Source organism: Lotus japonicus, chromosome 1, assembly GCF_012489685.1.
Source record: "Lotus japonicus ecotype B-129 chromosome 1, LjGifu_v1.2".
NCBI classification, from domain to species: domain Eukaryota; kingdom Viridiplantae; phylum Streptophyta; class Magnoliopsida; order Fabales; family Fabaceae; genus Lotus; species Lotus japonicus.
The window spans coordinates 19,841,452-19,855,118 of NC_080041.1; the positions used below are offsets into that span (position 1 = coordinate 19,841,452).

General features: G+C 37.1%; 1 protein-coding gene across 3 annotated transcripts; it reads right to left on the minus strand.

Moving 5' to 3' along the window:
• Positions 1–10,736, minus strand: LOC130734044 (GBF-interacting protein 1-like). Of its 3 annotated transcripts, none has more exons than XM_057586341.1 (11): positions 10,309–10,736; positions 7,468–7,511; positions 6,480–6,585; positions 5,938–6,064; positions 5,415–5,806; positions 5,137–5,319; positions 3,574–3,976; positions 2,815–3,112; positions 2,562–2,723; positions 1,019–1,507; positions 1–839 (listed from the first exon to the last, which is right to left on the minus strand). In XM_057586341.1, exons 1-11 carry the CDS (start codon positions 10,469–10,471, stop codon positions 540–542), a joined length of 2,667 nt encoding a protein of 888 aa, XP_057442324.1. In that variant the 5' UTR covers positions 10,472–10,736; the 3' UTR covers positions 1–539. The 3 variants fall into 3 exon arrangements, with proteins under 3 accessions (XP_057442324.1, XP_057442322.1, XP_057442325.1); XM_057586339.1 differs by having other exon boundaries at positions 2,815–3,115; XM_057586342.1 differs by having other exon boundaries at positions 2,815–3,115; positions 5,433–5,806; positions 10,309–10,735.
• Positions 10,737–13,667: the final 2,931 nt, after the last annotated feature.

The window sequence follows — 13,667 nt, forward strand, 5'->3', positions numbered from 1 at the left end:
TGAAAGCAATTGCCAGATTACTTTTGCCCATAGCAAAACAACAGCTTAAGTAACAATTTTCTTGCTATTAAAATTCACTTTACAGGTAAGACAAGGGGCAATAATAGAAAAGCTTTCCCCACCAACCTAAACCTCCCAAACCCTATAAAACCCAAACTAAAAAGAAAGAATGGACACTTCTCATCACTCAACAATACTCTAAAATAGAGTTCAAGGACCTCAAAACAAAAGAAAAGGAGGGCTAAAGCTTGGAGCTATGAAAAGATATTTATGGTAACACAAACTAGCAGGAGTGAAAAAGAGAAGGCCTGCATATGTTTCTACCTTGTCTAACTTTAACGGTCAATATCTGTTACAGGTGCCCTACCTTTCATGTCCTCGCGAGCAATCAGAAGATTATATTGGCAAATCTTGCAGCTTCCAACACTAAAACGTAGCCAATTGCCATGCTCTCCTCATGGAAACTCAACCATATTTTGGCATTTCCCAAAAAAAATTCCCCCAGATAGGACTTAATTATCTAACATCACTGTCAGGACTCAGTAGTTGCTAGGCCAATTGATCTGTGCATGCTGAGGCTGCTGCTGATAAACATTTCCTCCAGGTCCTACCATATCAACTGCTCCGGCCATTGTCTGGGATTGTTGTAGCAGCGGATGAACTGCCGCAGCTGTCACAGCTTGTGCGGGGTGATACATGCCAGCAAAAGTGTCGTGGCCAGGCTGAGTCGGGGCAAAAGTCACGTGCTGACCCTGAGGTGGAAGGTTGTAGAATGAACTCGTGGGCAAACTGTTAATGTCTCGGCCCGGTGCAGCCACCCATACGGCTGAACCTTCGCTCTGCGGTGGAAATACAGAACATAATTATCATCAAATGTACGTCTTCCTCCAGCACCAGAATATAAATAGAAGCAGTGAAATTTATGTGAATGAGGTCTTTCTTTGGCAATTCAAATAAAAAGCCATTAATTCTCAACCAAATTAAGAAACAGAAGACATTGAAGTCAAAAGGAACAAACCTGCTGCCCGCTGATGTATCCATTACTTTCCTTGAACAGGGAAGAACCGAGATCCTCATTTGAGGTCGAGTTCCCCGCATTTGCTGCAGAATTATGATTATAACCAGCTGGAGAGGAGCCATATACTCCATAAGGATTTGGCATAAGAAGGTGAGTTGGGTTTGCTGCATTAGATCCGGGTTTGAATTGTGGAAGAGGATACTTCATTCCTGGGGCAGCAACAGCTGGGGGAGGTGGGTATACACTGCTGGCTTGAGGTTGTGGAGGAAATGCACCATTGCCCAAAAATTGGTGAATCGCGGGAGGTGGGACGTAAAATGGTGAAAAATAGTGACCGTAAGGAATGTAGTTAGGTGGATACGGGGATATATGAACCCCGCCTGGTCGGAAGACAGGGACCGGCTGCTGAGTAACGGCTATTGAGCTCTGCATCAGCCCAGCAGGTTGTGTCACGAGTGGTGTTGGGCCTCCAGTGGATAAGACACCTCCCTGCAAATGAACATATAATGGCACAAATTTTCAAACACTTGAGTCTTAGGGAATCAATCAAATGGCAAAAATTCGATAAGAGTGTGTTCAATCAAACAGACTGTATCTATAATCTATAAAAAGAAACAAAGTTGAAATAGAGCACAATAACTTTAATGCTTTTCAAGTCATTTAACAAATAATGAAAGTATCATATTGAGTGCACCATAGAAGCCCATGATACAGCATGATGTCTATCTTTGATTTAGCAAAGGATCTTGTTAAGAATTAACTCTCCTAGGAGCTTAAGTTGCTAGGTCAGGTGGGTGGGTGTCCATCAATGGCATATATCTCTATTACACACTGTCTAAACCGAGAAAAGAGAATGAGCGTCAAGTGAACCTGTGTCCACATTACACAGCGGAGGATAACACACACACACGCAGTCATTAATACAAGGATTTACAATTACCTTAATTATAATAATATACATATACAATACCTAATAAATTTCAATGTCACTCCTAAGCCTATGATCAATTCAACCTAACACAGAATTTTAACAGTTTGAAACATTTTTCATTTTACTGTCATACTTCCACTCTAGAAATAAACAGGTACAACACTGTCATGTTAATTCCCATATTCACAATTTTCTCAACTTCACTCCTATGGCTATGCCTATGATCAATCCGAAAGAATGTTGAATCAGAAGTTTGGCTTAGTAACATTCAAGAAATCCCAACTGGATCAAATATAGCCATGCAACCATACTTTCAACCATCACTTATGACTTAACTTAAAAAGCACTGAACAAATGGATCAAACATATACAAATACGACTCTTTTCAGAAAATACCACTCTTCATATGATCTTCGAAGTAATAAAAATTGCTGCGTATATGCACAACACAAATACAAGATTACAAATCAAATCCAAATTTAAATAAATAAAAAAAACAAGAAAAATAGTATGAAGGGAAAGAATGTGGCAGACAGAATTTTCAACTTCAAAACAAGATTTTATGTGGTTGGTTCACAAATAAATTAAATTGGCAATAATATCGATGCAAACCTCTTGAGGAGACTGAGAGTTTGGGGAAGGTAGGACACCAGCGTTGCCATTGTACTTGGTGCTAGCCCCAGCAGAAGGAAAAGGAGAAACACGACCATCACTATCAGCACCTGAGCGGTAATACTGTGCATAATAGCTAGCTGGATCCAATTGTTGATGGACCTAGATAAAGATAACAAATAACTTTCTAAGCACCAAAAAAGCATAATAAACTAAATAATAGATAAAAACACATGTAGGAGGCAGGGCTCACAATAAAGCTTGGAAGTCGAGATATATCGCGTGTTTGAGGCTCAGAATTGTCAAATGGTGAGAGCTGAGTACCCAACACTGGGGGCACAAAACCATAACCGTAGTTTTGAGAAGTGTGCACCCCAGAGTTCTGATGACCTTCAGACGGCAAAGCAGTCTCTTGCTTGGACACGTTATAATCCTCAATAGGTCTGGATGAGCCATCAACCTCGTTGGCTTCTATATTCTCTGGTGTGTTAGTGGGTGATTGTGGATGCTCAGGATAATCTCCCACCTCAGAAGTAACAGCGGCATTTTGACTGCTGAGTAAAAATACATGACTCATCAGAACGACAAAAAGGAAAACAACTAGAAGTTAAAATGTTATTAACAAAAACATTGGCATAGAATACAACGGGTATATGAGGTTGGAATGGAGAATAGAAAATATAAGATACTTATTGCAGTCAAAATTCAGTAAAATGTGCAAAAGTGATATGTAGGCTCAGAAAATTTATTTAGGCTGGTTATATCTAGGCACTATCATTGTCCAGGGAAAAGATTCATTTCCAAAAAGTAAGCTTTGACAATGATAGGCTTAGATATAAATATAGTGACATACATAACCAGAGCTGACAAGGGTATTAAAAATATTTATTCTGCGATTAAATTCACAAAAGCATTGCTATAATTTTATATTTAGATTCTCCCTATGGTTTAATTCATCAAAATCAGATTTTAAGACAAACTAGATTCTAAAATCACAGTTCAACATTACAACCTTGAGTCCTGCTCTTCCATAGTTTCTTCAAAGCCCTGAGATGTTTCGGAAGGAGGTGTAGAACTCTTTGAGCTCTCTGGGCCACTAACATAGCCTGTATTAACTCCAAAAGTAACTCCCAAACTTCCGAAGCTAAACTTGATTTTCTCAGAATCAGGGACAATGATATGATTAGGAAGTATAACATGTTGACGCTGTGGAAGATGAAAATCCTCCAATTTCCTCTGCAGTGTTGAAGTAGCTTTTTCAGTGTCAACAAAACTAGACGCAGAATGTAACTTGTCAGTTACTTCAACTGAAACAGGAGCCTCAACTGAAACAGGAGCCTCAGATGCAGCAGCTGGACCAGAATTCTGGTTAAATGTATGTATTGGCTTTGGTTTCCACTCCTTATTAGAACCAGCTGTTGGAAACAGAAATTGATTATAAACCTTGTGCAAGCTAACAACTTCTAATAAATAAGCCATATCTTATTAAATGAGGTTGGCTACATGGATTAAATGAAACCATTTGGAGAACAAGTCAATCAAGTATCACAATGGCTACTCCTTATAAGTGAACTCATCCTTAGCACTAGCAGCATATTCATACAAATCTCTATAAAAACATGCACCTACCAATACATTAAATTCAAAACATATATTTGGAAAGTTAAATTAGGATATTTTGGGGTGTATCTTGCCATTGGGCAGAGGACGTCTAGATTCTCTGATATTTTCTCGTTTTCTGTTGTATGTCCTTGCTATTTTCTATTGTTAACCATAACTTGTCAAACTTCATTCATTATTACTTATAGTAAATTCAGTTCCTATCATATCATAACATCATGATAAAACATCAATGGAAAACAACAAGCCTTGTCACACAAGATAAGGATATCTAAAGATGAAACAGGTTTCAGAAAAATAATTCAGTCAAGGTCTTCGAAAAAAAGTATAAAACTGCTAACTCAACAAAATAAAACATAATATGTTGTTGAAAAAAAAAAACAAATAAGCCCTGATATTTCGATACTAAAGAGAAAAATTGATTATTCCTAGTTACAGCAACTAATCAAAGTTTAAGGTCTATACTTTTTACTTTTTATATTGCCATTTGCATACTAGTACAGCAGCCCTACATCTTTTACATAGATGACTTTATTCATTAAGACAAAAATAAGTCAGGGCTCGTTGACATGGACGATAAGGGATCTACGGTAATGAAAAAAGAAAATATAAACCATATACGGAAAGAGAAAATAACAATGGAGCAAAGCTGTTCAAAAGTTAACCCCTCTGCATATATAAGCTTGACTTTGACATGTAATCATTTTTCACTCAATACTTACTGATAAAAAGCACCTGCTTGCGTACACATAAATTTGACAAAAAGAGGAGAGGAGGGACACAACAGCAATAGAAGAATAAAACAAAGGCGCGCCGTGTAGAACATATTCATTCATGTTACATAAACATCAGGTCATGTATATCTAGTAAGTGCAATGAACTAAGCAACACCAAGGGGATAGGGGCTATGCAGGAGACAAAAATGTACTTGTCAACGTGCAGAGATATGAATTACCTTTCTGAGGGCCAATTGATTGTTGCGACCGGCTACTGTAATTAGAGGAAGGTCGACTAGCTGAAGGACTCGCAAGAGTTACTGTTGATGAAGTGGGTGCAGTCTCAGTAATGTGATTCTTTGCCACTCCTTGAGATTTCCCTTGAATCTTTCCTTGCACAGAAGAGCTACCAGTCTCAGAAGCTGCAGTTATGGGGGGGAAAATTGTTTGTTAATTACATTGGATAACTTAATAATCAATGAATTGTTGAAGTAAGAAAATATCAAAAAATTCCAACCAGCAGTTGATTTGTTACCGGCAGATTTAACAGCATTTAAATCTCCAACAGGCTGGCTTCCCACTTCGCGTCTAATTGCACCAACAGCACCAGGAAGCCGTAAATCTTCAGATGGAACCAGCACTGGGTCTGAAGAAGAGAAATGGACAGCCGGTGAAGATACTGGTCCAGACCCTGTGTAGTCACTGGAGGAAAGCACTGATCCACTTCCAGAAGCAACTCTTGCTCCTTTAATTGAACTATCAGAAGGTAAAGCATTGCTCGAATTATTATTATCACCAGAAGATGGACCAGTTCTGTCTCCACTTCCAGCAGATGAAGCGGAACGACTCGCACCACCCGCAGTTCCAGACGCTACAATTGTAGGACCATTGGCAATAATGGATGCAGAGCTGAAAAAGCATGTAGTTATTTAGTTTGAACTAAACTTACCAGGACTTGAATTCACAGTGCAGTAACATGATTGGTGAGGATAGCAATCACAGTAACTAAAACAGGACAAATTACTTAATATAGTAGTCACCTTGTTCCAGAACTTTTTCCTTTAGAAATTATCTCTTGAGAAGCTGGCAAAGGTGGCACAACTTTCTCACTGACTTGATGGGCTCCATTATCTTTTCCTGTAACAGAACTCTTGCTCCCACCAGCATCTGAGAGAAGTTCCATAAAATATATTCATAGTTTAGGTGCTTAAACTGGCCAACATAATATCTAAGTTTGAGTTATACAGACTAGAATGCAGCTATAGCAGTTATTTTTCATATAAGCTATCAGGTATATGTGTAAAGGGCAGGTAGAAACTTTGAAGATTAGCAGCTAGATGACAGAAAAACTAAAATTGGTTTGAAAACTATATATGACAGAAAACAGCAAGATGCTACATCATGTTCAGACTTCAGACTCACAAACCTACTTCTAAAGTTTCTAGATACACACATCATAAAGGAGCCAAAGCAAAAAACTATTTTAGCCAACAAAAACAAAACAAGGGGCTTATCTGACGGGAAAATAAATAGTAGATAAATAAATCCTAAAAAATGTCATAAGATCAGAACAGTTATTCACCATGTGCTACATTATGAGGTGAAAAATTCCCCCGACCACCCCGAGGCCCCCGACCTTGATTGCCAGGCCTCCCACGTGGCTCTACAGATTCTCTGCTGTTAAGGTTCTGCAAAGCCATGAACAAATGAAAGAAGAAACATAAACAGAATTAGAAAACATCATAGTGATTAACACAAAATTTGAAAATAGGTGGAGCATAAGGAAATAAAAAGAGCCATGTCACATAAGCAAATGAGAGACAACTTCTAGAACTCCCAAAAGACCGCTCTTTCTCAACAATGAGGAACAGAAGTCCTTCTACCCAATAAAGGAAGTACTAGCAGATAAGAAAAAAACCTTTTCAAGGTTGCAGTGGCATGTGTAGTATAAACGTCAATTTGAGTTTGAGTGTTTCAAAATGTCTATGAACTTAATATTTACAGTCAATTGGTTCTCCAATTAAGGAGTTGGTTCCTCTTGTAATAAGAATAGTGATTTCTGAAATTAAAGTTATACTAGTACAAACATATCCCCTTGTGATATGATTAGACGCAAATTTGATAGAACAGGATCAGAATTAGCACAAAAAATAATTTTTTATTACTCAATGAGCTCCCTAGGTCCTGCACCAAGGTGATGGCAGACTAGGAAGGTAAAGGAAACACTCTACAAGAGCTATAAAGATCATTGGTATTAAGAGACCGGCACTCTCCTCATAATGATCCTGATAGAATCGAGAATTCGAGATACCACAATCATTCCTCTCTCTTCCTATTTAACCCGCTCTTCCCCCTACCTACTCACTAACTAACAGCTAGGATTTAGGAAATAACTATTTGAACTAACTCTCTAACAGTCACTAATTGTTATCTATCAAATTCAAGCACACGCTATTTTTCAAGTACTAAATTCTAGTCAACAATTGGAACAAAGAAACCATGTAAAATCAACCAAGAGAGACCCTTAGTAATACATTACAGAAGTCCACCGCTTACAATAGATATCTTACCTCCTTTCTTTTGTCCTTCTTTCTTTTGACCTCGTGAAATGTGTCTGCAAAACAAAATGACGATAACTTTAAACTTAACACTCTAACCACCAACAAAAGGTAGAAACAATTAAAAGAGCAAGAAAACTATAATTAGGACAATATTACCAAACAGCATCAGAACCATCTACAGCCAATCAAATACATGTAAAGTTAACCGTGCATTAAAGTTAAAATGAGAATAAATAGTTTGGGAAAAAAATTCATTGATTAAAATTACCCAACAAGTAAGACAATTAGTTAAAACTAGCAAGGTTTTATTCAAAGCATAAAAAACCGGTGCACAATAGATCATCTACCACTAAACCCTTTGGTGCTTCCAGAGACTCTATTTCCATCCCTAAGTCTCTTACAGAAGCTAGTTGGCAGCAAGCTATGGAGGAGGAAACATTGGCCCTTGATCCGAATGCAAATTGGGATTTAGTTCCTTTTACCCCGAGGAGAAAACAGTTGTTAGGTATAAGTGGGTTTACACTACTGAAGTAAATCATGATGGTTATGTGGCTCGCTTGAAAGCTCAGTTGGTTGCCAAGGGGAATGCACAAACATATGGAGTTGACTACACTGGCGCTTACTCAGCATCCTCTGTTTGCATTCTCATTTTTCTTGTTACTACTACTAATCATTGGCCTTTATTCTAGTCAGATGAAAACAATGTCTTTCAACATGGTAATTTATAGGATGAGGTATACACGGAGGGTTCACTGCTTAAGGGGACTCTAGAAAGATGTGTCAACTAAAGAAGTAGACATGTAATAGTGTCCGGGTTTGGCTCGTATGTACTTGTATCTCATACTTTGTGCTATAAACTGTATGCCACTCTTATTTTAGGGTGTGTTTGGGTAAATTGTTTAATTAAGCGCCGTAAGCGCTTATCACATAAGTACTTATTCAATAGCTAACCCTAATATTATCAGGGAGACTGCACCTACCAGGACATGCCATTACAGTTTCCTGTCTTACTGAATTGTTTTATTCCCATTGGTATAAAATTCAAAAACAACTAAGATCATCAATTATGTGATTTTTTCAAACAAAAATTTGAAGATTCTCATTCCATCTGTTTTCTTAGCATAGCAGAACCGCTGTCCTGAACCTTTTGCGCATTTGATATGATTTATACTACACGAATATACAAATACTCAAATCATAAAAAAATTCAAAATTCACAAAGTTCATTATTAAAAATAAAATCCATAGGTGCCTTAAACAAAATGTAAAACAAATACCAACAAATCAAGGTAACCGAGAATTTTAAGCCTCTAAGATTTAAACTAAAGTGTAAAGCAAACCAGATTCTCTAAAGGTTAGCTCGGACAGAGAAAGGAAGAAAGGCGCAAAGGAGTTATGGTTTTTCTCAAAGACTCAAACCAGACCTTTTTAGTAAGTATCTGAAGCGAAACCTAAAATAGTCCCTAAAAAATGCCCTGACGAACTAATGTTAACTTTTTAAGGGCATTTCTGGCTAGTGCCAGTCCCACCAAATAGTGGCTGCTAAGCTAAACTGTGATAGTACGCATCAACCAGAACTGAGGGTTTTCTCAAATCATACCCTTTTCAGTATTTTCCAAAGCGAAAACCCTAGAATACCCCTACAAAATGTCCTAACAGCTTAATGTTAAGTCTTTGAGGGCTTTTCATGCTTTTTTGTCGGTCCCACTGAATACTGACAAATAACGCTGCGAAGGCAGCTTTTTCCACCACTTTAGGGGTTATGATAGCCACTACACTAAACTTCTGACACAATGCAGCAACTATGAACCAGAAAGGCTGTGACGCAGTGACGTGCTATAGCGCACTATTGACAACCCTAAATTCCAAAATCTAAACATATCATGAGAAACTGATCCATGGTAGAAGAGAACAGCCAAAACTTAAAAGGAATTGCAGACAATTCTATAAACACGTTGCTTCCTGAAAATATAAAAGCAAATGAGGGCCTATTGCCAAACTAGCCTTATACAGCCCATAACAGAGATAATAGCTGGGTGATGTCTTTGAACCTGCAACATACCAATGCATTAATCCTATTGAGCATCTAAAGATTGGTATTAGATTTCCAAATGGCTTGCAAAGAAGGAAACTCTGATTATCATGTGAATGCGTAAGAAACTAGAAATGGAATTTACATTAAAGCACAACAGTGTAGATTCTAGAGGGTGAAATTCTACATTGTCAATTGGAGGTAAAAAAACTAAAGCAATCAAAGTCGAAACAGAATGCCATACAAAAGCATAAAATATCAGTTCATAATAACCCAGTCCTTGTCTCTAACAGTATGGGTCTACTCTAACAATCAGCGCATATGAACGTAATTCTGAAATTCCAGGCATGCATTTGGACAAAGGAAAACTTGACCTTGCTTAGAGATAACTGACTTTCTAAACTCCATCAGACCAAAAGAGCATCAAACAAAATCTAATATCAAATGAACTGTGATTCAGTGACAGCAAGCATAAACACAAAAGCAGCTCAGCTCATCAAAACAAACATTAACAAAACAACAAACCATTTAGAAACAATGAGCCAAGTCCATAACCTAAAAAACTAAACCACACATTTGGTTATGCAAAGTGGAAGCCCTAACAGTACTGTCCAAAAACTGAACTTTCTTAAACCAAGCTACAGAAAACCCTAAAAAATCAAAAGGGTATTAAAAAAGTTCCCATCTTTGCCAAACAAAAGTGCATCGAATCGATAACAAAGAGAAGCAGACCCAGATGAGAAAACACGAAGAAACATGGATTAAGATCAAGATCGAATCCAGAGAAGCAAAATAGGGATAGAGAGAAGCAATGATACCCTGAAGGAGGAGCTTCTGCGTGGTCTCGTTGGGATCCATAGAACATTCCTTAAGCATTGCATAGATGTCTTCATCACTGTGATTGCCTGTGATCTCTTTGATGTTCTGGATCGTCTTCTTCACACTGTTCGGAATTGAAGCCCTAAACCCGCCACCGCTCATCTTTGCAACACAAAGTTTCAAACTTTGCAGAAATAAAATATGGAACAGAGAGCAAAGAGGGGTCAGGGATTGATTTGGGGGTAGAAAGAGAAACCCTAAATAGACATAAGAGAGAGTTCAATGAGAATTGAAAGAGTGTATGATCTAATATTCAATGGGGTCTGAATTGATCTATATGAAGGAACTTTCAAGTAGCAAGGGTGAGAGAGAAGAAATAAGGAGCAAAACCAACTTGTGTGTGTGTGTGTGTGTGACTTTTGTTGTTTTCCTTTTCCCAGAGTTTTCCCTTGCCTTTTCTTCACTCTTTTTTCCCTTCAGTTTGTCCTGATTTATTATTGTTTTTTTTGTGAAAAAAAGTGTGAGATGTTCGACTCCGGTCACTACTACGAGAGCATCTCTGAGACCCTCCTTTGTTTAATATATAAAAAATAAAAGCATGTTCATTTAGCAATCTTAAAAAAGAATGCAAAACTTGTTTAAGAAATTTTGGGTGTGTGATATATATGAGCAATCTCATAAGTTCAGGGATAGAAATCAGCTAGAATAGGGAAAAAATGAAATAATCCTAATTTAGCTAATAAATATAAATTATACAAAATATATTTACTTTTTAGTTATTCTATTTATGACATATCTCACTTCTCAATACACCCCCTCAAGTTGGAGCATAAAAATTGTATGCATCTAGTTTGTCATGTACTCCCTCCGGTCCTATTTATAAGCATGAAAGAGAAGAAAAATCTTGGTCCTTTTTATAAGAATCAAATGAAAGTTTGAGTTATATTAATCATTTTTTTCCAATGATGCCCTTATTAATTCTAACTTGTAAAATTTGTCTCATTAACTATTCTCTCTTTCTCACTTTCCAACACTAATAACAAAGAGTAATTTTGGAAGTTTGTTTTGATTCAAGACAAATTTAATGCATTTTATCTAGTTTCACTACATTTCTTAAACTATGTGATTTTTTTTTTGTTGCTTATAAATAGGACCGGAAGGAGTATATATTTTATCACCCCTTAAAAATTTAGGGCATGTTTGGTTTGTTCATTTTCTATTTCATTTTTAAAGAAAACAGAAAGTACAGCGCAGAAAACACATTTGGTTGATATTTAGAACATGTTTTTTTTATAAATATTTTCTAAAATATTACCAAAACAGAAAACAAAAAAATGTGATTTTCAGTGAAAATGAAAACAAGTTATCACCGTCGCCACCATCACTGCCGACACCACTATCACCGTCGCCGCCGCCACCACCACTGCAACTTTCACCGCCACAATCACCACTGTAACTATCGATCCACCGCCAACACCACAAGCACCATCTCCGCCACCATCACCGCCACCACCGTCGCCGCCACCACCGTCGCCGCCACCACCGTCGCCGCCATCACCACCGCTCTCACTGTCAGTGTTGCCACCATCACCACTGCCACTACCACTGTTGCCGCCACCATCACTATCACCACCGCATCGCCGCCTCAACCACCACCACAATCACCAACTAGTGAGATGAAAACCGGTGATAGTGGAGGTTGGTTGTGGTGGAAATGCTAGTGGTAGCGATGGAGGTTGGGGGGGGGAGGAGGAGATGAATGTGGTATTGGTGGTGGTGGTGACGAAGTTGGTGGTGGAAGTAGCCATGGTGGTGGCCACGACGGTGAATATGGTGGTGGCAACGATGACAACGATGAAAATGAAAACAAAAAGTTAAAACAAACATGTATTTTAAATTTTAAAATGAGAACTATTTTCAGAAAATGAAAACAAAAAATATTTTCTCAAACTAAGCACACTCTTAGGGTATGTTTGCTTTACATGTTTTCTATTTTCATTTTCATAAAAAGACTAAAAATAAGATAGAAAATATATTTTTTTAATGAGGAAAACATGTTTTCTTATGTGTAGTTGGTTTGCTCATTTCTTATTTTCATTAACAAATAAAATTAAAATCATGTTTGGTTGATATTTACAAGTATGTATTTTTTTTTTGTTACAAGTATGTATTATCTTAATATAGAAATAAACTAAGTAATAATTTGTGTGAGTGTAATACTATATTTTTTTTTTTTATATTTATTAATAAAAAATAATTTGGTCATATTCTATTAATAAACTATTTATTATTCACAAAAATAGCATATACTATCTATATTAATATATATGCAATGCATTATTTCAATTACCACGGTCGAATCCCGGTTTAACTCCATTCGACCTTTGGGCCTTGAACCTATGCCTCGACCGGTTTGATGACCGGTACAATTTTCTGAACATTGTCAATAACTCTCTACTTCTAAATATGGGTTCTCACATAAAGAAAGATCATATCTTGAAGTTTATGTGTTCTATGGCTAACAAATCATAATTTCATTTTACACATTATGGGTGTTTGCGGTTTGGTGCTTATGTGATAAGCTCTTATATATGACCATGTTTAATTAAGTTGTGATATCTACTTTGTGAAATGCTTATGTGATAAGCTCTTATGACCATGTTTCCCGTTTGGGAAAACAGCTTAATTAAGCATTTATAAACATAAACACTTATTCATAAGCAGATAAGCTATTTTTTAAAAAATATTGAATAAATTGAAAATATTGAATAAGTTGCCACCATCACCACTGCCACTACCACTGTTGCCGCCACCATCACTATCACCACCACATCGCCGCCTCAACCACCACCACAATCACCAACTAGTGAGATGAAAACCGGTGATAGTGGAGGTTGGTTGTGGTGGAAATGCTAGTGGTAGCGATGGAGGTTGGGGGGGGGGAGGAGATGAATGTGGTATTGGTGGTGGTGGTGACGAAGTTGGTGGTGGAAGTAGCCATGGTGGTGGCCACGACGGTGAATATGGTGGTGGCAACGATGAAAATGAAAACAAAAAGTTAAAACAAACATGTATTTTAAATTTTAAAATGAGAACTATTTTCAGAAAATGAAAACAAAAAATATTTTCTCAAACTAAGCACACTCTTAAGGTATGTTTGCTTTACATGTTTTCTATTTTGATTTTCATAAAAAGACTAAAAATAAGATAGAAAATATATTTTTTTAACGAGGAAAACATGTTTTCTTATGTGTAGTTGGTTTGCTCATTTCTTATTTTCATTAACAAATAAAATTAAAATCATGTTTGGTTGATATTTACAAGTATGTATTTTTTTTTTGTTACAAGTATGTATTAT

Coding starts and splice junctions, on each gene's coding strand:
- LOC130734044 (XM_057586339.1), bottom strand. CDS start 10,471: ATGAGCGGTGGCGGGTTTAGGGCTTCAATTCCGAACAGTGTGAAGAAG. Junction 1,508..2,561: donor ACTCTCAGTCTCCTCAAGAG/GTTTGCATCGAT, acceptor GTTCATTTGCAG/GGAGGTGTCTTATCCACTGG. Junction 840..1,018: donor GATACATCAGCGGGCAGCAG/GTTTGTTCCTTT, acceptor TTTCCACCGCAG/AGCGAAGGTTCAGCCGTATG.